Consider the following 26,538-nt stretch of genomic DNA (forward strand, 5'->3'; position numbering starts at 1 on the left):
AAACAAGACCTGGAGCTGACTGTGACTCAGATCATGAGCTGCTTGCAAAATTTCAGCTTAAATTGAAGAACATAGGGAAAACCACTAAACCATTCAGGTATGACCTAAATCATATCCCTTATGAATATACAGTGGAGGTGAGGAATAAGGGATTAGACCTGATAGACAGAGTGCCTGAGGAACTATGGACAGAGGCCCGTAACATTGTTCAGGAGGCAGCAACTCAATCCATCCCCAAGAAAAAGAAATGCAAGAAAGCAAAGTGGCTGTCTGATGAGGCTTTACAAGTAGCTGAGGAAAGAATGGAAGCGAAAAGCAAAAGAGAAAAGGAAAGATATATCCAACTGAATGCAGAGTTCCAGAGAATAGCAAGGAGAGACAAGAAGGCCTTCTTAAATGAACAATGCAAAGAAATCGAGGAAAACAACAGAATGGGAAAGACTAGAGATCTCTTCAAGAAAATCAGAGATCTCAAGGTAACGTTTTGTGCAAAGATGGGTATGATAAAGGACAAAGAAGGCAGGGACCTAACAGAAGCAGGTGAGATTAAGAAGGGGTGGAAAGAATACACAGAAGAACTATACAGGAAAGATCTGAATGTCCCTGATAGCCATGATAGTGCGGTCACTGAACTTGAGCCAGACATCCTAGAGAGTGAAGTCAAGTGGGCCTTAGGAAGCATTACTAACAACAAAGCTAGCGGAGATGACAGTCTTCCAGCTGAGCTATTTAAAATCCTAAAAGATGATGCTGTTAAAGTGCTGCACTCAACATGCCAACAAATTTGGAACACTCAACAGTGGCCACAAGACTGGAAAAGGTAGGTTTACATTCCAATTCCAAAGAAGGGCAATGCCAAAGAGTGTTCAAAGTACTGCACAATTGCGCTCATTTCACATGCCAGAAAGGTTATGCTCAAAATCCTACAAGCTAGGCTTCAGCAGCATGTGAACCGAGAACTACCAGAAGTACAAGCTGGGTTTCGAAGAGGCAGAGAAACTAGAGATCAAATTGCCATCATTCGCTGGATCATGGAGAAAGCAAGAGAATTCCAGAAAAACGCCTATTTCTGCTTCATTGACTACGCTAAAGCCTTTGATTGTGTGGATCACAACAAACTGTGGCAAATTCTTAAAGAGATGGGTGTACCAGACCACCTTACCTGTCTCCTGACAAACCTGTACGAGGGTCAAGAAGCAACAGTAAGAACCAGACATAGAACAACCGATTGGTTCAAAATTGGGAAAGGAGTATGACAAGGCTGTATATTGTCGCCCTGCTTATTTAACTTATATGCAGAGTACATCATGAAAAATGCCGGGTTGGATGAATCACAGGTTGGAATTAAGATTGCCGGGAGAATTATCAACAACCTCAGATACGCAGACGATACCACCCTAATGGCAGAAAGCGAAGAGGATCTCAAGAGCCTCTTGTTGAGGGTGAAAGTGGAGAGTGCAAAAGCTGGTTTGAAACTCAACATTAAAAAAACTAAAATCATGGCATCTGGCCCCAACTCTTCCTGGCATATAGAAGGGGAAGAAATGGAAGCAGTGACAGATTGTATTTTCTTGGGCTCCGAAATCACCGCAGACGGTGCCTGTAGCCATGAAATTAAAAGATGCTCCTTGGGAGGAAAGCTATGGCAAACCTAGACAGCATAGTAAGAAGCAGAGACATCACATTGCCGACAAAGATTCATATAATCAGAGCTATGGTTTCCCCAGTATCAACGTATGGCTGTGAGAGCTGGACTATTAGGAAGGCTGAGCGCAGAAGAATTGATGCCTTCGAACTGTGGTGCTGGAGAAGACTCTTACGAGTCCCCTGGACTGCAAGGAGGTCAAATCAGTCCATCCTAAAGGAAATCAACCCTGACTGCTCATTGGAAGAACAGATACTGAAGCTGAAGCTCAAATATTTTGGCCACGTAATGCGAAGAGAAAACTCCCTGGAAAAGACCCTGATGCTGGGAAAGATTGAGGGGAAAAGGAGAAGGGGACGGCAGAGGATGAGATTGCTGGATAGTATCACCAATGCAATGAATATGAATTTGAGCACACTCCGGGAGAGAGCGGAGGACAGGAAGGCCTGGTGTGCTATGGTCCATGGGATTACAAAGAGTTGAACACAACTTAACGACTGAACAACAACAAATGAAAGGGGGGGATATACCCCAATAATCATCTTCCTGGGCTGTCAAAATGTTTTTCATCCATCTCTCTAGATACTATTTGTCATGTGCTGAAAGCCAGCATCAACGGTAGGCATGGCCAAGCACTTGTAGAGGGTGCATACCCCAGCAGGGGCCCACTGACAAGAGCCCCCTGGACTTGCTCCTCCACTTTACCATGGCAGCCTGCTTGTTCATCTGCCTCTCACTCTGACCCAGGCAACAATGGTGGTGAGAAGGAAGAGCAGTAGATGCCACTGCCTCCTTGCTCACTGGCTCTTTGCCTCTCAACCAACCAAGCACATGGTAGCAATGATGAGAAAGAGGAGGAGGTGCAATAGCAGCTAGTGACAATGGTAGTAAGAAGGTAGACTGATTGAGGGAGGGGGCCCATTGAGGGTGTCTTGCTCAACAGCCCTCCAAAATCTGTAGCTAGCACTGCTTGTGCTGTTTACTTCAAACATGCTTTGACACTTCTGACTGGAGGATTCTCTCTCCCCCCAGTTCTATGGGGGTAAAATGGAGCTACCATCCCTATGAATGTTGTCCTCCATTTTTCCTCAACTGAACCAAGGACCATTCCCCCACTTCCCACCACATTTGTGACAATAGATTGGACTCTGCCCATGTAACAACAGAAAGAGTTCACTAAGAGTTTCTCCCTTTCTCCCAGGTGAAGACTTGACACTTCACTGTCCCCTTTGGGCCATTTCTATTTTCTAGTGTACCAAGAAGGGTAAGTCAAGGAGACATGTTCCAGCCTGGCCTGCACTTCAGCGGGGTTGAAGCACTTTTGTATTCAATACACAAACCCACATTCAATTGTGTCTGTAAAGGTGGTAAAAAGAAATTATGAGGCAGGCTTGTTCGTATATATAGAACTACAGGACCTTTACAAAAAAAATGCATTCAGATTTAAATGTATTGCATTTTAATAGTAGATTTTATTATTAATTTCATAAGTGCCCATTTTTTTATCGTTGGAGATTACAAAGAACAGCAAAGGAGCGGGAAGGAAACCGCTTATCTGTAACCAGTACATCTTGTCTAGCGTATGCCCTTTTCTGAGCACAAATAAGATTGCTAGCAATACATAGCATGATTTCTCTAAGAATAGGATTGTTACTAAAAGGTAACTGGGGTTGGACTAATTCAAGCAACTGGAAGATTCAGGGCTGCCTGCCATATTGCAGTGAGGGGAGGTGACAGTGCCCACAAATGACTAGCATGGTGGTGATATAGCATGGCAAAGCAGCAGCTGCATACACGTGAGACAGAAATCAGTAGGATGCATGCAAACAAGCTAGCTGGGTTAGTCACAGATGGTCAGTGGAACACAACATTGGTTCATCAGTGGACACAGCAATGGTATAGGCAGGCTGATAAAAGGTGCTTTGGAGGCTGGTGTAAAATGCTGAGCGCACAATCTCTATAGAGCTCAGCAACTCTGGGAAGATGACATGAGCAACGGGCCCAGTGGTTTCATTGGTGAAGCCAATCTTCAGCTCCACATTGGTATAATTGATGCCCTTGCAGGAGATACTTTCCTGCCTATAGAGATGCACGTTTGCCAGAGCCCCAGAGTCAGGGAAACTTCTGATGGAGGTGATTTTATCTATCAGCTGGACAGCACTTTGGAATTGCTGCTTGGTAGGAGAACGCATCGTGTCTCGCCTTTCTCTGCGAAAGATGACCTTGCCTTCCTTTAGCTTGTTGGGAAGTATGCAGATCTCTGCCTGGGAAGAATTGCTCTGCGTGTAGACCCACGTGCACCCCTCCAGGTTCTTCCGCCCACAGTGGTCCCACTCAGCTTCGCCCTCATCTGTCTGGCATCGATACACTCTGTGTCCATATCTGGAACAACGGTAGTTACGGTGACAGGGCAAACCTTCAGGGGTCACATCATGGAATGGAGAGCAGCGTTCAGTACCAAGGACTGTCACACACTGGAAAGATCCTTTCACTGCTTGGCATCTCTTGATGCACATGTTGTTTTCCTGGGAATATTCAAGGAGATCCTTTTGGCCTAGCAATCCGCAGTAATGCCAATTTCCATCTTCTAAGTGGCAGTAGTGGTAGGAGCCCCCCCAGAGTTCACAAGAAGAGGCACAGCTTTTGCCCGAAGCCTCCAGGCCTTCTTCTAAGGAACAGTAGTCCCAATGATTCCCATTGCCACCACTTTGTTTGCACCAGGTATAGCCATAGCCATGATACCCACAAGTATCTCCACATATCCCCCCAGAGCTTGTATAATGAATAGTAAAACGGGGGGAAGTGATTGGCATAATGGAAAAGAGGGCAAGCAGAGTTATGGAAGCACTCATCATCTTCTTGAGGCCTTGAAATGAAAAAAACAACAACCAGTAACTCTGTGCTGCCAAGATTGCAGCAAAGATCCCTGTAAGATCTTTCCTTCCCTAGTGCTTTCTCCTTGTGTGTCCAAAAATCCCCTGTAATGTGTTCCTTTGTGATTAGGGATGTCAGAGAAATCCACAATGGGACCAAATGACTTCAGATTTTTATGAATCAGACCCATGGATTCCACAGTGGATCAGCTTTTCCCCTGTTGGGCAGATTCTGTAGACTTGCAGACCATTTTTCTAACCTTTGGGGATTTGTGCAAATTTTGCCATAGAAAAATGTGCAAAAAACCTGGCCGAAAATGTGCATTTCCCCCATAGGCTAAAGCGTGAAAATGCAAATTTGGGGGGACTTGTGCATTTGAGGGCAATTTGCACATTTTTGCATGCGCACAAATACGAATTTGTGTAAGTTCGCAAACTTTTTAAAAATCCAATTCCGGCGGGGGGCAGACAATGGAACAAAAGGTGGCTGACAACCTACAAAACACAGACAGAACAGATTTTACACAATCCATACCTCCCTATTTATGATGCGTTAAATCAGGGTGTGCAACTCTGGAGGGCACGTATCACCCTCCGATCCCCCCACAGGCTGCACTCCTGGCATGGCAGGAAAACAAAAATCTGCATTTTGCCAGTGAAATTCAATGGCCAGAAGGGTTCTGTCAGTACATTGCTAAATTTGGTGGTGTGGCATCCTTGGTGGTGTGGGGTACAGAAGAGAATGGGGAGTTCATCCCTACTTTAAAGGGTCCACAGTCAGCCAGTCAAGACTGGTGGCTCCAATGTCAGTGGGGTGGTGAATCCACTCTGTGTTTCAGTTAGAACTAATCAGAACTCTAAAGGAGCTATCCAAGGAATGGAAACAGTAAGAGCCTCCCCCCCCCCAGTTTTTGCCCGAAGCTTCCAGGTCTTCTCCTAAGGAATAGGACTCCCAATCATTCCCATTGACACCGCTTTATTCGCATCAGGTGTAGTCATAGCCATGATACCCACAAGTATCTCCACATATCCCACTAGAGCTTGTACAATGAACATTAACCTCCTCTCCTCTACTCTAACTGTTGCATTATCCTTGGTCTGGATCCCGATTTCATCATACTCAGTGGAGGATGGTGGCTATGATTTCAGTGAGGCTGTGAATCCATTCTGGGTTTCTTTCAGAACCCACCAGGACTCTTAATGAGCTATCCAAGGTGCTTGGATAGCTTTTTTTAGAATTCTGGCTGGTTCTGATTGAAACCCAGAATGGATCCACAGCCCCACTGAAATCAGAGCCGGTAGCCTCAACTGATCATACTTGCAGTATAGACATTGAAATAAGTGGGACTTAAGTAAGACATGATTTACCTAAGTCCCATTGATTTCAACAGGTCTGCTCTAAGTGTGACTAAATCTGGATCCAACTCCTTTCTCTCCAGTTTTGTGATCCATTGACTACATGACAACCAAGACTTAGCAATGGGTGAATCCATGGCTAGGGACTTAAATACAGGTCTCATGACGAGTCAAAGTCCAACATGCAGCCCAGTAGATATCATTGGTTCCATCACTGAAGAGCCACGAGATAAAGAAGTTACCTGCATTAACAGTAGGCAGTGAATCCTGAAAAAGAATTAGGGTGCAACCAGTGACAGATCCTGGGGGTGGGGGAGAAAAGTTCAGTTCATCAGCCAATTAAATTTCCAAATTAAACAGAAGACTATGGGATTCCCTTGCATCAGAGGCTGAGCATTTTCAAAAATAACAAACAATTCAAACAATTACACGGGCATGCAGGCAGGGAAGTCACCGTCAGTCATCATTAAGGTTGTTATAGACACTATCTAGTGGGGGCTTTTGCACAACCACATTTTGTGCAAAATATTTTGCACAACCACATTTTGTCCCAGAGACAAAATATGTTGAGTGCTGTTACATATACGTAACCACTTCCTTAAGGGAAGACATCTGGATCAGTACCAAAAGGGATCAGAAAAAATAGCTGTAAGGCTGGGAACCAAAATCCAGAAAGGAACAGCTGCACCAATTGAATTCCCAACACAGACTCTTCTTTGGAAGAAGTAAGGGAGAGGAAATCCTCCAGAAAAGTCTCTTAAGAGCTTTTCCCTTGATAAAGACCCGTGTCGAAACACGTTGGGAATTCAATTGGCGCAGCTGTTCCTTTTTTGGATTTTAGTTTCAAGACATCTGCATCATCCACAACTTAAGACACAATCCTATGCATCTTTATACAGAAAAAAATGTCCTACAACTCCCAGCATTCCCCAGCCGAGCCAGCATGCTGGGAGTTGTAGGACGTTTTTTCTGCCTAAGCATGCATAGGATTGCGTCCTTAATAACTAAACTGTGTTTTTATCCGGAGTAGGCAGGAGGGACTAAATTGTTTGGAAAGACCCTAAACATGCTTGTTAAATGAACATGCCACCACATATTCAATTATCTTGTAGAGTGTTAGGATCTACCATGAAAGCAGGACAGATAAGGGATGTAGACCCAAGAAAAATCATAAAACAGAGATTCAGACTCACAAGACCTCTTTCCCCCCAGTACATCATCAGCTGTGTGTTGGAAATTACTTTCTTGGTTAAATATCTCCCACTCACAGCCTTGTGTTTTGCATTTGCTATGTACATGAAAAGTTGAAGAAAACTTGTAACTCAGGAAATTATTTGCTTCCCCCACCCCACCCCACCCCATCCCAGGTTTTCCCTTCCCATTATACTCACAGAATACAATGTACTTTAAAGCACATCAAACTTTTTTTTAAAGTGCAAATACTTTTATGAGTCTTTTCCAGTTCCTCCTCACAATCTTGTTACAGAGTGCTGTAATGCCTATTTTACAGATGGGGAACTGAGGCTGAGAGAGTTACATTTGCCCAATGTCTTCAACGTTGAACATATTTCTTTTTTCAACCCACATTTTCCAGGTCCAAGTCCAAACAGTTCAAATGATACATCCCATTCCCACGGTTGAAATCTTTTCCTGTTCTGACCAGCGGTGCTCCCTCATTGGTACGCCCATACAGTGATCCCTGAATCAGTTCTACTGGTGGGACTCAACCTTCCCTGTGCAGCCTGTACTAATCTTGACACACATTTTGCTGGGGGCATTTCAATCCTTTGCTAACTGTTCCTGCACTGAATATATTGGTAGCAGACAAGTCATACAGAGAGACAGCATAGTCAGGAGAAGCCCACGGATGCTATGTTTTTATCGAGTAATAAAGTGGTGATTGGCATCTGATAAGCCTATCTTATAATAAAACTACATCTGTTCACAGAATAGGGAAGTGCAGATCATTTTAAATTCAACAGTCCCATTTCTAGGACTGAACATTCAAATTCAGAAAGGTTGTTTATTTCCCATACTATGCATCACACTAATGATATTCAGAGGTGCCAAAACAAAACAAAACAAAAATAATCACAAACAAAAAAGTGTCCGCTTAGTATCGTGTTGAGGGCCTCCCATAGAAGTTGATGGTGATGTAGTGGTGGAAGGAATTCCTCAGAGTGATGATATCCCAAGAACCTGAAAACAAAGCAAGCTACACCACACCAAAACGTCCTGTGACAGATCATCACCGCAAGCCCTGTCCTCAATAAATAGCCCTCATATTTACTCACAGCCAAACCCAACTGATGCCAGTGGGACTTGCTTCCAAGTATACATGCTTAGGATCACAGCCACAGTTGATTCTTCCCCACCACACATGTGTCCATTCCAGAAGACCTACAAAAAAACAATCACCCCTGCCTCTCATCGTGGCTTTAACCAAAGCAATAGTTTTGCTTGAAATGAGCACAGTGTAATACTGGGCAATAGGAGGTTACTCTTGTCCCAATCTTATTTATCCAGAACAGTCCAATCGTCTGGATAAGGAAGACTCTAAACAACGCATCTCAGTTACTTACTTCCGTCCTCTTTAAGCACTCCTCTTGCTCTCTTGCCTGAACCCCCAACAGCAATGATGAGTGAGCAATAGTTTTTTTTCTATTTATGTGTTTTGCTGAGGAAATTCCAAAGCCTCTGACCTCATTTAAAGTCGGAAAAAGGGGGAAAGGGAGAAATGAAAGAGAAACTGAAAAATGAGGCACTTTCAGTCAGACACAAAACTGTCTTCAGTCCTCCAACATTCATCCGTCTTGAACAGACACCCAAGTGAGGTAAAAAAAGAACTTAACACCTGATGCTACATTATAGCCATTTGAGCAACGAATTGTAGACTGAGTCAGTTGTTCACCTGAATTGGGAGGCACTAGGCCAACTGCAGGGCCCTGTGGTTCAATTCAGACATCACATCAAGCCATGCTTAAGGGAACAAAGCAAGATATGCCACACCAAAACTGCCAGTGATTGATAATCATCTTACAGGCCAATTTAACCATGTTTTCTCAGAAATTATCCCAACGATGCCAGTGGAACTTATTTCCAAATATGCATGTATTTAGGGTTGCAGCCACAGTTATCACCCCTCATTTGAATCCCACCACACATGCCCTCCATTCCAAATTAGCTAAACATCCTATGTGTGCTTCTCACTGTGCTTTTAACTTGTGGTCATCCAGATGTTTTGGCCTACAATTCCCATCAGCCGTAGTCAGCGTAGCTAATGGTGAAGGATGATGGGAGTTGTAGGCCAAAACATCCAGAGGTCCACATGTTGCCCATCCCTGTTTAAACCAAACTGTATCTGTGGTTCAGTCAGTGGAGGCTGGTGGCTCCAGTGTCAGTGGGGCAGTGCATCAACTCCAGGTTTCAGTCAGAACCAGTCAGAACTCTAAAGGAGCTATCCAACCAGTCAGAACTCTAAAGGCACTATCCAAAGTGTGAAGCACCTTGGATAGGGCCTTCAGAGTTCTGACTGGTTCTGACTGAAACCTGGAGCGGATTCATTGACATCAGATCCACCAGCCTCCACTGGGTTCACTGTGATGTCTGAATTAGCAATGGGCGAGATCCCCATACTTGCCCCACTCGCATTGGATTGGCTCAGGAAAAACAGACTACTTTCCCCACACACATAGACACACCCAGAAAAAGAATCAGGAAACCGCTTGGCTTATTTCCAAGCCAATCTAAATTTGGAAATATGCTGACTACTTCTCCAGCCCCAGATCAGGTAACTTCTTGGCTTATCTCTGAGCCATTCTAAATTTGGAAATAAACTACCCCCACCCCTCTGAGCCTCCAAATTCCCCTTCCAACTTACTCAGCCCCCTTCATCCCACCTACTTATTAATCCTTCAAACAATTTCTCCCCAACGCTGCCACACTTACCAGGCTGTGCAAGTAAACCTGAGCCAAATACACACACACACACACACACACACACACTTTAACTAGGCCATTCATCTCCAGGGGAAGAGGGGGGCAGATTTGGCAACTTTGGGGCATCATTAAATTCTAAAAAACTTGGTGGGGTGGGTGCCTTACCTTAATTGAGATATGAGCAGGGAAAGCCATGCTGCTTCCTTTGCAAAGATTCTTGCATTGGTTACATTCATACAGGCAGCACGTTCTGAGGTTCATGACATATTAAATGCAGGGACCATAGCTCAGCAGAACAGCGCCTACTTTGCATGCACAGCATTCCAGGTTCAATTCCTGGCATCTCTAGTTAAAACTTGGGTGTCAAACCTCAGGCCAAATCTGTTGGGAATATTGCAACCTCTCATCTGCAAGTTACAGGAAGGGGGCAGTTTGGTGGTTAGTTGGTTAATGCTTGGGAATTTGGGACATAGCAAGCTTTAGGATCTCTATAGCTACAGTGTGACTTCCTGCTCCTCCCTTTTCTCCTCTCTCTCATTCTGATCTTCCTCTATGGCTGGGAGCACATAGCTTGCTCTCTCTCTCACTCCAGCCTGTGTAAAGGAACAGAAAACGGACTGAACAAACTGCATCTTATGTGTAAGAATACTGTGAGTGAACCAGTGTTCTTTCCTTCACTAAAGGAAGAGTGTGGTCTCTCTCTTTGTTAGCCTTTCGTTTGCATGCGAGATTGGTAAATGCCCATTCTGTTTTGCCTTTTTGTTTTTCTCTGCAAGAGGCAGCAATACCAAGTAATCCTCATCATCTGGACTGCCTGGGGGCTTAATCCGGCCCTCTGGGTGTTCCCCAGAGGACCACATCCCTTTCCCCTGGCCCCTTCCCCTTTCCACCAACCACTGGTGATTTGGTGGTTTCCCAGCTTTTGCATAGCTTTTTTACCCATTCTAAAAGTTTGAAAAGCCTCTCCTAAGGATGAGTTACTGGCAGTGAGTGAAAATATGCTGGAATTCTGGGTATTGTTAGTATTTTGGCCCTGGCCTTTGGAGCCACTCCCTTTTCCCTTTGGCCCCACCCACCCCAAGAGCTTTTCCAAAATTCATTGTGGCCCTCAGGCTAAAAGAGATTCGACACCCCTAAGTTAAAAGGATCAAGTAGCAAGCAGGGATGTCAGAGAAATCCGCAATGGAACCAAACGAGTTCAGATTTCCATGTATCCAACCTGTGGTTTCTGCAGCAGACTGGCTTTTCCTCTGTCAGGAAGATTCCGCAGACTTGTGGTGGACCAGTTTTCTAACTTTCCCAAATTTTGGGCAAATTTCATGGTAGAAAAATACACAATTTAAAAAAAAAAAAACCTGGCCCAAAATGTGCATTACCCCCAAAGGCTAAAGCATGAAAATGTACATTTGGGGGGGAATTGTGCATTTTCACACATGCAAATTTGTGTGGACGCGCATTTGCGCAAATTTGGGAACCAAAACAAATCTGATTCTGTTGATGAGCTGATGATGGAATGAAAGGCACCTGACAATCTGTGAAACACAGACAGAATGGATTTTATACAATCCATACATCCCCAGTAGCAAGTGATGGAAAATAAAGACTCCCGACCTATGGAGGAGCCTCCAGCTTGTGGCCACCAGACATGGGGATGGAGAGGAGCGCCAGGATCTTTGTGGTTTGGCAGAACTGCACCACCAGACTTCCATGGCTGGCTTGGGCAGCGGGAGGAGAAGATCCAATCGGGGGGCCAATTAGTTGGCCAGGGGTGGGACTTCCTGGCTGGTCCAGAGGGAAGACCCAAGACTCAGCATCAGCCTTTGCTGAAAGATTCTCTGCATTAGACCCTCACTGCCAGTCAGAGTAGGCAATACTGGTCTCGGTAGACAAATAGTCTGGTATGTATGTATGTACTGGATTTGTATAGCACTATATTTGACAGGATTCCTGAGTGGTGAACAATAACAAGAATGAACAAAGTATAAAAATACAGAATTAAAATGTTCACCTGATTCAGATGTCACAGGGAGATAGAGCCATGTGTCAGCATACTGATGACACTTTGCTCAAAATCCCCTAATGACCACTCCCAGCAGCTTCATATACATGTTAAACAACATTGAGGACAAGATGGCACCCTGTGGAACCCCATAGCTCAATTGCTAAGGGGCTGAGGAATAGTCACCCAATGTTACTCTCTGAAATCGACCCAGAACCACTATAACACAGTGCCTCCAATGCCCAGCCCAGTCCAAGAGGGTACCATGGTCAATGGTATCAAAATCCGATGAGAGATTGAGAAAAATAAATTGGGGTGCACCCACCCACCCAGTCCCTCTCTTGTTAAAGACTATCAGGGCAACTGATTCGGTCCTGTAACCAGGCTGAAGCCCAGATTGAAATATGTCTAGATAATCAGTATCCTCCAAGAATGCTTGTAGTTCCCCTCCATGACCCTCTTGAGTACCTCCCCCAAGAAAGGAGTATTCACAACTGGGCAGTAGTTGTCAAATTCCATTGGGTCTAGAGTGGGTTTTTTCAGGAGTGGCTGCACTACTGTCTCCTCATGTTCTTAAACAAAAATAGCTCCCTTTATTAACACAAATCAGTGTCATATGCATTTTGAAAGGCAACTTAGAAATCTCTTCAATAAATAAGTAAATAAAATATCTGAAATTTAATTAAAGCTACCCAATAAGTCGGTGTGAGATGAGTTCTTTCTTTAAAATACTGGGGAAATTTATTAAATTGGATCCATGCTGTTCATTCATCTCATGTTTCTCTCCCCTAATTCATTCTTTCTTTGTTTATTTATTACATTACCATTCTACCCAATAACTAAAGTTCTCTGGGCGTATTACAAACAGTAGTCTGACAACCATATACAAATAAACAAATCTGATCTGAATTCATCATGTGAGTAAATTTGAAACATTTAATCAGAGACGAACATTTTGTTTGTAGCATTGGTACCTTGCATCTTTTCTTGTTGCGCTATTAATATTATCTCAGCCAATCACATGACTTTTACCTTTTTTTTCCCAAAGGTTGCTCAAAACCTTAGCCAATATGATCAACATTAAACACACTGTGTTGTTCCTGTTTTAGGCCAATGTTTGATCACTGTGATCAAATATTAACTCAATCTGTGGTTGAGTTTCTCGGATTATCAAGATAATGCCATTATGATTTAGAGACTAATGTCAACAAAACTCCAACTATCTCAAAGATTGTATTGATTATTTTTCCCCAGAACTACCCAATGAAAAGACATGTCATCCCATATATGAATATTTATTTGGAACATTTTGATCCTGCCCTTCAGTCAAAAAAGCTCTCAGAGCAGCTTACAAAGTTAAGAAATATGACAAATTCTGCCCACAGGCTTACAGTCTAAAAGACATGACACAAAAGGTATGGGGACTGGGAGGGATGCGGGGGGGGGGGGGAATTCAGGCACTAGATTCTTAGTCGCAAAGTTCAGCAGGTCATGGGGTTGAAGCTAAAGAAAGTGGGAGGACTGCTGCTTCCTCTACCTCTGAAGTCCTGAGCAATGGCACTTGGTAGCAGGAGGGAGAGGTCCCTCAGCTGGAGCTGTTTCCAGGCATGTGCCTCACTGCTTTTTCATCTCCTTCTGATGGCCTCGGAAGTCTGCTCACTTACCCCTTCATCTCCACCAATAACAAAGTTGAAATGAATTAATAGATTTAAGTTTCATCTGGTCATAGGGATGTACGAAATGTACTTACCTTTCTGCGGATTATGTTTATGGTGGGGGGGAGGCGTTCCGTCCCTCCCACTGGAATCCTCGACAGGGGGGGAGGCGCTCCGTTCCTCCCTCCCGGAATCCTCGATGGCCGGCTGTGCTCCGCAGCGGCTCCGCGGAGCAGCCGGCCAAGCCCAGGCCAGAGCTGTCTGCAGCTGGATTTCCGGCCGCAGAGGGCTCTGGGTAAAAAAAAACAACCCACGTACACAAATGGTGGTGGCTACGGCCGCCGCCATTTGCGTTCCTTATTTTTGGCCGTCTTAGTCTACGTAAATGTTTACGTAGACTATGACGACGAAAATAAACGGGATCGCAAATAGCGTAGCGGGCGCTATTTGCGTCCCTTTTTGATTTGCCATTTTAGCCTACGTAAATATTTATGGAGGCTAAAACGGCGAATCAAAAAGGGACGCAAATACTGACTGCTACGCTATTTGCGTTCCCCTTGTTTTCGCCTTCTTAGTCTACGTAAATACTTACGAAGACTAAGACACCAAAAATAAGGAATGCAAATGGCAGTGGCCATAGCCGCCGCCATTTGCATACGCGGTTTTGTTTTTTTTTTTAACCCACCCAGCCATGATAGGCTACGTAAATCTTTATGTAGCCTATCACGTCTTGGGGGGAAAAAAATCACAAGTCTGCAAATGGTGGCGGCGGCAGCCGGTCAGAAGACCAGCCACCGCAGCTGCCACTGCCAGAGCCGCCGCCACCCAGAAGATCCGCCCCAGGTAAGTCTCGTCCCGGGGGGGGATCCGCAGGGGGGCAGGAGGGTGGCAGGCTGTTCTGCCCCAGATTTCGGGGGATCCATGGCGGAATTCTCTGCCATCCCTACATCTGGACATTAAATGCATCAGGGCTTTTTTGTGGAAACTTACCAAGGCTGAATCTACACATAGCAGTTATACCATTATCATACCATTATCATAACTGTTGCAACACATGACACCAATGGGCACCAATAGTTATGATAACAGTATAACTGCTATGTGTGGATTCAGCCCAAGTGTGCTTTTGTTGTTGTTCAGTCATTAAGTTGTGTCCAACTCTTTGTAACCCCATGGACCATAGCAGGCCAGGCCTTCCTGTCCTCCGCTCACTCCCGGAGAGTGCTCAAGTTCATATTCATTGCATCGGTGATGCTATCTAGCCATCTCATCCTCTGCCGTCCCCTTCTCCTTTTGCCTTCAATCTTTCCCAGCATCAGGGTCTTTTTCAGGGAGTTTTCTCTTCGCATTAGGTGGCCAAAATATTTGAGTTTCAGCTTCAGTATCTGTTCTTCCAATGAGCAGTCAGGGTTGATTTCCTTTAGGACTGACTGATTTCACCTCCTTGCAGTCCAGGGGACTCGTAAGAGTCTTCTCCAGCACCACAGTTCGAAAGCATCAATTCTTCGGTGCTCAGCCTTCCTTATAGTCCAGCTCTCACAGCCATACGTTGCTACTGGGAAAACCATAGCTTTGATAATACAGAACTTTGTTGGCAAGGTGATGTTTCTGCTTCTTACACTGCTGTCTACGTTTGCCATAGCTTTCCTCCCAAGGCGCAAGCATCTTTTAATTTCATGGCTACAGGCACCGTCTGTGGTGATCTTGGAGCCCAAGAAAAAAAAAATTGTCACTGCTTCCATTTCTTCCCCTTCTATATGCCAGGAAGTGATGAGGTCAGATGCCATGATCTTAGTTTTTTTAATGTTGAGATTCAAACCAGCTTTTGCACTCTCCACTTTCACCCTCAACAAGAGGCTCTTGAGATCCTCTTCACTTTCTGCCATTAGGGTGGTATCGTCTGCGTATCTGAGGTTGTTGATAATTCTCCCAGCAATCTTAATTCTGACCTGTAATTCATCCAACCCGGCATTTCTCATGATGTACTCTGCATATAAGTTAAATAAGCAAGGTGACAATATGCAGCCTTGTCATACTCCTTTCCCAATTTTGAACCAATCGGTTGTTCCATGTCTGGTTCTTACTGTTGCTTCTTGACCCTTGTACAGGTTTCTCAGGAGACAGGTAAAGTGGTCTGGTACTCCCATCTCTTTAAGAATTTGCCACAGTTTGTTGTGATCCACACAATCAAAGGCTTTAGCGTAGTCAATGAAGCTAGATGTTTTTCTGGAATTCTCTTCCTTTCTCCATGATCCAGCAAATGTTGGTGATTTTGATCTCTAGTTCCTCTGCCTCTTCGAAACCCAGCTTGTACTTCCAGTAGTTCTCAGTTCACATACTGCTGAAGCCTAGCTTGTAGGATTTTGAGCATAACCTTGCTGGCATGTGAAGTGAGCACAATTGTACGGTAGTTTGGACACTCTTTGGCATTGCCCTTCTCTGGAATTGGAATGTAAACTGACCTTTTCCAGTCTTGTGGCCACTGTTGAGTGTTCCAAATTTGTTGGCATGTTGAGTGCAGCACTTTAACAGCATCATCTTTTAGGATTTTAAATAGCTCAGCTGGAATACTTGCCATCTCATGTTTGACCACCTCCAGCTTACCTTGATTCATTGATCTTACATTCCAGGTTCCTAAACAATATTGTTCTTTACAGCATCGGACTTTCTTTTCACCACCAGACACATCCACAGCTGAGTGTCCTTTCGGCTTTGGCCCAGCTGCTTCACTCTTTCTGGCGCTACTTGGAAATTCCCTCTGCTCTTCCCCAGTAGTATATTGGACACCTTCCGACCTGAGGGGCTCATCTTCCGGCATCATCTCTTTTAGCCTTGTGATACATTCCATGGGGTTTTCTTGGCAAGAATACTGGAGTGGGTTGCCGTTTCCTTCTCCAGTGGACCACATTTTGTCAGAACTCTCCACCATGACCTGTCCATCTTGGGTGGCCTTGCACGGCATAGCTTATGGTTTCACTGAGTTACGCAAGCCCCTTTGCCACAAGAAGGCCGTGATCCATGAAGGGGCCAAGTGTGCTTACTTGGTGCCATTGGACACACTCTTTCTGTAGTTTATCTTTGTCTAGTATGATAAGTTTGTCTCTGTTAATCTCATTATCAGTGAAGCTCTTCAGTATTATAGTTAAGGTAAACCTCCTTTTGGTGTTTGACTAAAATACGTTCGATTTGTCAGCATGTGAGAGCTGATATTTGACAGCCTGTTTTTTTTTAATAACTGGCATGCAATAGTATCAAATATTTGGCTGTGTTTGACAGCTGACATGAAATAGTATTTAGTATTCAACATTTTTATAGTTGCCATATGATAGTTGGAAGATCGTTGCAATGGCATAAAGTCTTTGACAATTACAGTTGTAGTACTTACAGTACTTGATAGCTGACCACTTTCAACATTTGATATTTGACACCTGATAGATGATATCTGACAACAGTTCATGGATACCATCCCCTCAAACAGATAGCTACCCCCCCATCAAATTTCAGATTTTGAATTTACAAGCTGGATTCCAAAAAGAGCTGAATTTTTTATCCTTCCCTATTGTACGTGGATTGTTTGTGGATTCGCACTCAGAGAATGAGTTCGCAATCCTGCACCATCATTGCACATGGCACATTAAGATGAAATGGCATTCCATAATTCAGCGAAAATAGAACCTGTCTCAGTTGATACACTAGTATCAGCTTGTGGATGTCGATGAGGTGGACAGGATGTCTGGAGAGGTGAGGGCTGCTCAACCCTTGCCATTCCTGGCTAAATAAGTCAGCCAGAATGGGACTGAACAATGACTAAGGGAAGTGATTAATACACCATTGCAGGAGGGGCAGTAATAAGACCATTATTAAAGAAACCTTCCTTTGACACAACAGATTTGGGAAGCTACAAACTAGTCTCAGCTATTCCATTCTTGGCCAAGGTGATCGAGAGGGTGGTGGTGTACAACTCCAGACATATTTGGATAATACTGATTGTCTGGACCCATTTCAATTGGGCTTTCAGACAGGATATGGAATTGAGACTGCTTTGGTCACCCTGGTGGATAACCTTCACTGGACACTGGATAGGGGGAATGTGACCCTATTAGTTCCCCTGGACCTCTTGGCAGCTTTCAGTATCATTGACCATGGGATCCTTCTGGACTACCTAGAAGGGCTAGGCCTTGGGGGCACTGTATTGCAGTGGTTCTAGCCCTTTCTGTCAAGTTGTGCCCAGAAGGTGGTGTTGGGGAGACTACTCTTTGGCACCACGGCTGTTGGTCTACAGTGTCCCACCGGGTTCTGTCTTGCCCCCTGTGTTATTTAACATCTACACAAAACCACTGGAGAGATCATAGATCATAGAATCATAGGGTTGGAAGGGGCCTACAAGACCATCGAGTCCAACTCCCTGCTCAGTGCAGGAAGCCTGATTCCCAGGCGGTCTCCCATCCAAGTACTAACCAGGGCTGACCCTGCTTAGCATCCGAGATCAGACGAGATCAGAATGGGGCCACGGTGCTTACACATCATACAGAGCTTTGGAGTAAGATGCCATCAATATGCTGATGACACTCTGTTGCTCTTTGTTGTCTGATTCCAAGGAAGCCACTCACACCTTTGAATGCTGCCTAAATTTGATAATGGGTCGGATGTGGGTGAACAACCTGAGATTAAATCCAGGAAAAAAACAGAGCTCTGTTGGTCAGCAAAACACCTGGCTCAGGGACTGAGATGCAATCTGTTCTGGATGGGATTGCACTTCCCTGGAAGATCAGGTTCATGGCCTGGGAGTGCTCCTGGATCCTATGCTGTCTCTGAAGGGCACCAGGTTGAGGAAGGCTGCCATAGAGAACCTAATGTCTATAAGGTAAGGCTGACCACTTCCATCTTTATGTGTATGGACTCTAATTCACTTACCCTCAGATATTATCAGAGATCCCCTTTGGCTTTTAAATAATCTAGAATTCTTAGACAGTGCCCTGTTATATACCAGCTTCATCATTACAGAGGTCCTTGTTTTCTGGGAAATCACAAGGTCTGTTTAAAAAGCATGAATCATACTGAAGTCCCTGAAGGGAAAGGGTTATATGCTATTTATGCTGTTTCAGAGAATTCTTTGCCTCTACTGGTACATTCTTCCTAGTATGTCTTGTTTTTCATTTTCTTGCCAGCCCCTTGAATGACCTGAGGACAACAAGTTTATCTTACAGAGGCTGCCTAAAGGAAGCCCAATCTGTTCTGCTCATCCAAACAAAGGCAAAGTAGGGACTTTACTATGCTAGAGAAGCACCTTCGCATGGAGAAAGTCTTCATAAGGTAATATAGAACCAGGACAACATGGGGCATCTTTGCTGGTCCCAGGCACTCTATCCTCCCCATCTGGATTAGGGCCTGAAAGACCAAGGACAAGTGTAGGTGCTTAGAAGGTAAGTTGTGAGCAAGCACATTTTGTGACATCACAGAACATCATCACTGATCACAGGGCATGTCTGTTAAGACATCAGCCTTAGCTTCCTATTTCCTGGCTTTTTGGAGTTTGAGCCAGCCTTAACTCTGGACTTTTAAACCAGTAGCTTTTTATCATTTAATATAGCAAACACCAAATGCCTTTTAACCATAAATTAGTCTTCTTCAGTGGCCTAATAATAAATATTACCATTTCTCACATACACAAATGGAAAATACAGAACCTTGCACATCACCCAAATTTGCCTAATAAACTGAAACAATAATATTTCATGCCATCCACTCTAAATGAAATGGAAATGGATTGTTATGACTAGTTTAAAAATAGACATTAAGAATAACTATAATTTTAAAAAATTGTTAATTCTGTTTTTTAAATTCTATTTTTTCTTAATGTCCATTTTTAATCATTTGTAATGATTTAGAACAATCCATTTCAGCTGGATCCTATGAAAGTGGCATCTAGCAAATATGGACTACCTGATATTTTAGAGCAGGGGTGGAGAACGTGTTGCAGGGGGAGCCAATTCCCTCTCGCTGTGCCCTCCACAGGCCGGATGATGTCAGTGGGCGTGGCCACACACACTGACATCATTACCCCACCCATTTTGCCTTTGTCTGTGCTGAGAGAAGCACAGAATTCCATGCCTCTTTCAGCATGGAAAGAGCGACTTGGCCTGCGCTGAGAACAGCAGCCACTGCTTTCAGTGTCAATCGAATCTCCTGCTTCATGCACTGCCCATCATTCCCATTGGGGTGGCATGAGGCATGAGAACGGGCTCAGCTGGCATTGCAAAGAGCAGCCACTCCTCTCAATGCCAGCTGATTTTCCCATCACCCACATCCCCGCTGTGGACAGAGTGATTGGAGATAACAGTGGGGATTCCTCCAGGGGGTGGAACTTAGAGCCCAAAACCCAACCCCTGGAGGCTCCATGGGATGGATGGCGATCGTCCATGGGCTGGAGGTTTACCACTGCTGTTTTAGAGGGCTAATTAAAAAATTAATCCACAGGCATGCTTTAGGCTCTCTCTACATGAAGCTAAAATCCCGCAACTTTACCAGGACTCCGGCTTCTGGATTCCTTGCAGGATTACAATTGGCTCCTTTCCACATAGTGTTTTCTTTTTTTCTTTCTTTCTGGGCAGGTTCTATATGTTTCATTATAAAGCCACTACATGGAGCTGTGCTACTGCTGCAATAAAGCGCCATTTCATCAGTACACTGTAGATTTACCATGGTTCATAGTGGGAGGAGGGAAAATGCTGGACTTTCGTCATCATGAAAAAGATCATGATAAAGCTTGCAAAGAGCCGGAAGTGCCCTGGAGGATGACAATGTCGTGTATAGAACCCACGAACTTCCGTGAGTGACCAGTCACAAGCACATGATAAATGCCTCATGTAGAAATGGCTTTAATCTAAAAGAGGAAGATACTGTTAGGAGTCCTGCTTAGAAAAGCTGAACAAATTCACATTAGAAGCGTGACCCAGATTTTTAACAGTAAGGGCAAAATGGCCTTATAAAAAGAAAAGAAAAGTCTGCCAAGGGAGGTGTTTGGATCTTAGATTTTTTCATCACTGGAGTCTTTAAATCAAGACTAGACATCTTTTTAAAAAGTCATATGCCTTAGCCATACAAAAGTTAATAATTATTCCAATTTAGCAGTAATGGAGAAGATGCAATGACATTTATGTTTACAACACTTTCTTTCTGAGTCTGAGCATGTTATGGACATGCATTATTAATTAGGCAAAGAAAAATGTAGGATCCAATACAAATCAAATGATGACTTTTCTGCAGGGTCTCAGAGGATGTTTTCAGCTGGATGCTCAGAGAATTGGGCAGGCTCTTCCATTAACATTAATGAGAACTGTGCTTCTAATCCCAACACAGCATAATGACAGTTCCTCTACACTTCTGCCCGTATCCCAGAACCTTTATTAGTATCTTTTAAATCTCAGGCTGCAGTCCTGGGCAAAACCACCTCAGAATAGGCCCTACTGAATTGTGGAATGTACTTCCAAGTAAACATGCATAAGTGTAAGGGATGCCAATGTCAGTCCGCATATAAGGTTAGGACAATACCAGTTAAGCCCCATAGCAGAAGGGACATAGGACCTATTTCTTTTATATGTGCTTCAGTGTGCCGTCTTTATTGGCAGGGGAACAGTCAGGATCTTTGAAAATATAAAACCACCTTATTCAATTAAATTCAGTGTATTGATCCAGTCAACAGACCTCACAATAATGCATCAGTTAACATAGAGAAGCTAAGTTCAAAAACAGACCAACTATCTCTATTAACACAGGAAAATGAAATTACATTTAACAGATAAAATTGTAGCTCATATCCTCATTGCTCTTAGCACACACAAAAAAAATGTAGCTACAGTTTCCATGGAAAAACCCATTTGTGTACTAAATCAAACCATCACTCTGTCTAGACCAGTATTGTTTATTCTGCCTGGCAGCCTCTCTCCAAGATCTCTAAGCAGGGATCTTTCACAGCTTGGCTACAAGAGGGCCATCCAAAACAGATATTGCTCTTTTTACATTTTTACTGTAGAGCAGAGGGCCCAATTCATATTGTGACCCTAGCATGAGAAATGGGGGGTTAAACCCTTTCACACACACACACACACACACACACAGTAGCATCCTGATTCAGATTGGGGGCCTTATAGCTATTCTAGAATAAAAAATGCAATTTATGTTCATTTTGGCCCTGAGATCCATTTTTAACTGGAGCTGCTGGAGATGGAAACTGACACCTTCTGCATGCAACATCTGTGACTGTGTTGTGATCCCCCCTTCCCACATAAGGCTAAGATTTGAGAGAGAGAGAGAGAGAGAGAGAGAGAGAGCTCATTTAATTCTGTATTATTCTTCCTAGTAGTGTTCTTTTGGTCACTGGGGCTAGATCTACACTACTGCTTTATAGCGGTATTGAAGTGCACAGATAACATTACACATTTGATATACTGCTATTGTAGTGTTCTTTCCTGCTTTTTAGTCTACATTATCCAAAATACCACAACAAATGACATTGTGTGTCCAAGGTATAAATGCGCAAGAGGGATATAGTGTTGCCATGATGGGAGCGTAATGATTTGACACAAAGTGTAGATCTGGCCTGGGAGATCTTTCCTCAACAATGTTCTCCAGTTGAGTACAGAGACAAAACAGCTGAATTGCATACCAGAACAGATGAACTAATCACCTGCCCTGAAATCATACAGACTCCATGCGCTATTCCATACTATTCATAGGTCCATGCGTAACCACTGCATGGACCTATAGCCTCATTGAAGTCCACCCAGAGAAGAGCCTTCAGTGTGGTGGCCCCCTTTCTATGGAACTCCCTTCCTCTGGACATCAGGCAGGCACCAACATTGTGTTGGTTTCAGCACCTCCTGAAAACATCTTTATTTCAGGAAGCCTTCCTTGGCTGACCAGCCACGGTTTTTACTATTTGTTTTTTAAAATAACAAATTTTATGGTGTTTTATTCTTTTATCTTTTTATCTTTTATTGTTCACTGCTCCAGAATCTCTTTAGATGTGAAGCAGTATATATTTATTATTATTTCCGTAAACCACCCAGAGAGCTTCGGCTATGGGCTAGTATACAAATGTAATAAATACATACATACATACATACATACATACATAAAACACAGAAGCTGAACCAGTATAAGATGCTGGATATTGGATATCAAATTGCATATTTAATCTGGTACTCACTTCTGACTGGACACTGATTGGGTCCATGCCTAACCAATGACTGCAAAGATCAAATTCATTTGAATTTCTGGAGAACTCCCAGGAAGCAGATTGACACTGTGCTTCAGTGGGGTTACTGGCCCATCACTGTCACACAAGGAACATTTTACATCTGAAAGCCCAATGTGACAATGGAAGAAAGAAATGATCATAATCACCACCATCACCACCACCACCATGCTGAAATCCCTTCTTGTATGTACCCTGTTTGCCCTGAAAAAACAGAAGCACTAAAGAGTATGTCACCTGCAGCAGCCGAACCTTGTTTGTCACTAGATTAACTAGAGAGCCGACAAGGACAATGATTCAGCCATTCATGCCTATTAGGCTCGCTGTGAAAGGTTCTATTCACTTACCAGCTGGCAGGGTGGAACACAATCTAAAGATGGGAACAAACACAACATTTGGAACCAGACTGGCCTCCCTGCAATCTAAAACCAAAGTGGCAATTAATTATGTATGGAATGTGGCCAGGCACTCCTGGTATTATCATCAAACAAGACCACACAGAGAAAAGGACAACACTCTGTCACGTACTGGGCACTGGGAAAGATGGGGAGGGGGGAGTGCAGAGCTCCACCAACATAAGAGAGTAGAAGAAAATCAACCAGTAGAGCGTTATTTGTCTTAAATGAAACAGCATGTTCATAGTTTGCAGTGCAATTCTATACATGTCTGCTCAGAAGTAAATCCCACTGAGGCCACCGGGGCTTACTCCCAGGTAAGCCATCAGAGCTTACTCCCAGCCAGGGCTTACTCCCAGCCTGAAATCCGATACGCACTTACTTGGGAGTGAGTCGGTGGGTCATGCATGCATAAGATGACACTCTTGGATCCAGGATTTGCCTTCCTCAAGTGGAAGGGACCTTCCATGAGAGGAAGGGCTCCATTCACCGAAGGTCCCTCTGCCCCGATTTTCAGGGTACCCCTCCCCCGACACACACACCACAGCTCACCCCATTCAGCAGGGTCTCCTGACTCTCTGTGTAGCGTTTTCAAGGGAATGCAGGAGCTCCCATGGGAAGGAGGGGGTGAAGAAATCCCCTTCAGCCAGTGCAGTTGATTCAGCATAAAACTAGATTCAACCCCTTAATACCTTTTCTTCTGTTTTATCAATGCTATCTGCATTTGCAGGCATTTGTGCGACAGAGCATTTTTGCAATGATTCTTCTTTCATGGGGAGTTATTTCCCCCAGTCACCAAATGTTAACTTCTGCATAGACATAAGGAGTCCAAGATGAGTTCAGCTCTCCAGATGACGCCATCCAACTGAAAAAGCTGATGACTGCACGCATGGCCCATAAAGTAACCCAACAGCGTCACTCCAATGAGCAGGGTGGACAGGCCTATGCCATAGATTCAGTCAATGGTGAACGATTCCCTCCCAGCATTGGTCACCTGTGGAAATCACCGTGATTTTACCTCACAGGATTACTGAGGAGGAAGGAAGATTGCAAAGCACCTCACAAATTTAAAAATGCTATAGAAAACAGACACTAAAGTGGGCCACTTGTGACCTGACTGTGACCCCAAACCCAGCCTTACATTGCAAGCTGGTGCTTGGATGCCAGCAGTACTATGCAGCAACAAAGGCATGCAGCTGTTCTTGAAAGAATGTTTACAGGTGGTCGATTCAGACAATAGGATGTGGTCATGTGGTCCCCACTTAAATGTTTACCATATGGCACCAGTAACCATGCAGGGAGGGGGCAATCTGTAGGCTTTGGTCACATGGTTAAGCCCAGTGTTAGCCCCTCTTATACAGCTGCTTGAAAATCTACATGTCAATATGTCCACCAGAACCATCCAGTCAGCATTTAAGCAGCCATCAAGGGCTTACTGAATAAGCCCTTGATGGGATTATTCAATAATGTTGCCTCCTGTTAGAAAGGCAATTTAGCAGAGAAAAACAAAAGGCGAAACAGAGTGAGCGTTTACCTGTCCCACATGCACACAAGGCTATCCTAGAATAAAAAGGAGACCACACTCTTCTTTAGTGAAGAAAAAGGCATAGTTTACTCACAATATTCTTGCATGTAAGATGCAGGTACAGCATAAAGTTTCAGAAGGAGTTTGTTCAGTCCATTTTGTGTTCCATGACACAGGCAGGAGTGAAAGAGCAAACACACGTCTTCTCCAAGCAATGGTGGAAGTCAGAGAGAGAGAGGAGGGAGAAGGGAGAGAGAGGAGGAGCAGGAAACCACACTGTGGACTCTGCATATCCTAAGGTTAGCTATCTATGCCCCAAATTCCCATTAACTGCAACACTGCCCCCTTCCTGTAACTTGCAGATGAGGTTACAGTATTCCCAGCACACATCAGGGTTATGATTCCTTGCAGTTCACCTGGGATGGAAGACAGCAGGTGACAGGGAATCAACTCAGTCATCCGTATGTGATCTTCCATGCTCATTTCTGCAAAGAATATGAAACGGGCAACTTTACAAGTTTGTGCTCCTTTATCAATGTAAATGCTCGTATGGGCTGTTAAAAGTTAGGTAGTACTAGGCCACAATGTTAGATGAGCAGGACAATATTTGTTTTGTTTCATTTGTCATTTATCTTTATAACATTTAAAACAACAAGAGAGAAAACAGGTCTGCTTGTACAACTGTTACATTACCACAACATCGTCAAATTGATGTAAAGAAGAAAACAGGAAATGGGGGGGTTGGGGAGAGAAAGTCAATAAAGTATAGCAATTTGTGTACCACCATTAAGAAATCTCACAATCCTTTTAAACCATTTTAATTTTCCCCCTTCAATTATTAATATGCCAGATTTATTTATTACAGTTCTATGCTACCCAAAGTAGTCTGGGTGGTTCACAAAATTAAAACCCTAAAATTTTTGTTGTTTATTCATTCAGTCGCTTCCGACTCTTCGTGACTTCATGGACCAGCCCACTCCAGAGCTTCCTGTCAGCAGTCGCCACCCCCAGCTTCCCCAAGGTCGAGTCCGTCACCTCCAGAATATCATCCATGCCCTTGGTCGGCCCTTCTTCCTTTTGCCTTCCACTTTCCCTATCATCAGCATCTTCTCCAGGATGAAGACATGTGAAGACATGGTATCCTGTCTTCTCATGATGTGGCCAAAGTACTTCAGTTTTGCCTTTAATATCATTCCCTCAAGTGAGCAGTCTGGCTTTATTTCCTGGAGTATGGACTGGTTTGATCTTCTTGCAGTCCAAGGCACTCTCAGAATTTTCCTCCAGCACCACAGTTCAAAAGCATCTATCTTCCTTCGCTCAGCCTTTCTTATGGTCCAGCTCTCGCAGCCATAGGTTACTACGGGGAATGCCATTGCTTTAACTATGCGGACCTTTGTTGTCAGTGTGAAAACCCTAAAATTCAACATGATAAAATATAATATAAAACCATTAAAGGTTTAAAACAGCATACAAATAAAGTAAAAGCTAGCAACAGTGTGAAGATCTAAAAGCACTATAAGACATTTAAAAACAAAATTGAAGAACTTTAAAAAGTTATCAGTTGTTAATATAAAACATCCACTTTATTTTATCTAGAGAGTCTCCTTATAACACAAGAAATGGATTACCAATCATAGCAATTTATTTGCCATTCCAGAATTGCTTAAACCACTTCCAATCTTATTCAATCCTAGTGCAAATACACCTTCCCTGACTCATTCAAGTCACATTAATTTGTTCAAGGCTACTATGTCCCATAGTTTAACACACCAACCTCTGAGTTGTGATACCTGGTTTGATTTCCACTACTTTGTATAAACAATTCTAACTTCTGCTAGCATGGAAAAAAGACATATCTCTTCTTTTTATGCTTAGTTACCTGCCCTTTAAGATAT

The 26,538-nt window shown here is 43.7% G+C and overlaps 1 protein-coding gene across 4 annotated transcripts; it reads right to left on the reverse strand.

Annotated features, from left to right (window-relative positions):
• Nucleotides 1-3,090: 3,090 nt before the first annotated feature.
• On the reverse strand, nt 3,091-24,880 carry LOC146344952 (uncharacterized). Of its 4 annotated transcripts, XM_084858658.1 has the most exons (3): nt 24,738-24,858; nt 23,071-23,145; nt 3,091-4,511 (listed from the first exon to the last, which is right to left on the reverse strand). In XM_084858658.1, exons 1-3 carry the CDS (start codon nt 24,748-24,750, stop codon nt 3,490-3,492), a joined length of 1,110 nt encoding a protein of 369 aa, XP_084714784.1. In that variant the 5' UTR covers nt 24,751-24,858; the 3' UTR covers nt 3,091-3,489. The 4 variants fall into 4 exon arrangements, with proteins under 4 accessions (XP_084714784.1, XP_084714785.1, XP_084714786.1 ...); XM_084858659.1 differs by lacking the exon at nt 23,071-23,145 and having other exon boundaries at nt 24,738-24,880; XM_084858660.1 differs by lacking the exons at nt 23,071-23,145; nt 24,738-24,858 and adding an exon at nt 8,457-8,511.
• Nucleotides 24,881-26,538: the final 1,658 nt, after the last annotated feature.

Source organism: Heloderma suspectum, chromosome 5 (genome assembly GCF_057233095.1).
Source record: "Heloderma suspectum isolate Gila_16-S chromosome 5, 16-S_ref, whole genome shotgun sequence".
In the NCBI taxonomy this organism is placed as follows: domain Eukaryota; kingdom Metazoa; phylum Chordata; class Lepidosauria; order Squamata; family Helodermatidae; genus Heloderma; species Heloderma suspectum.

Bases quoted from the DNA above. Each gene is read 5' to 3' on its own strand.
- LOC146344952 (XM_084858658.1), bottom strand. The intron at 4,512-23,070 runs GTAAGTGAATAG...TTTCATTTCAAG, and splicing joins GTGTTCCACCCTGCCAGCTG to GCCTCAAGAAGATGATGAGT.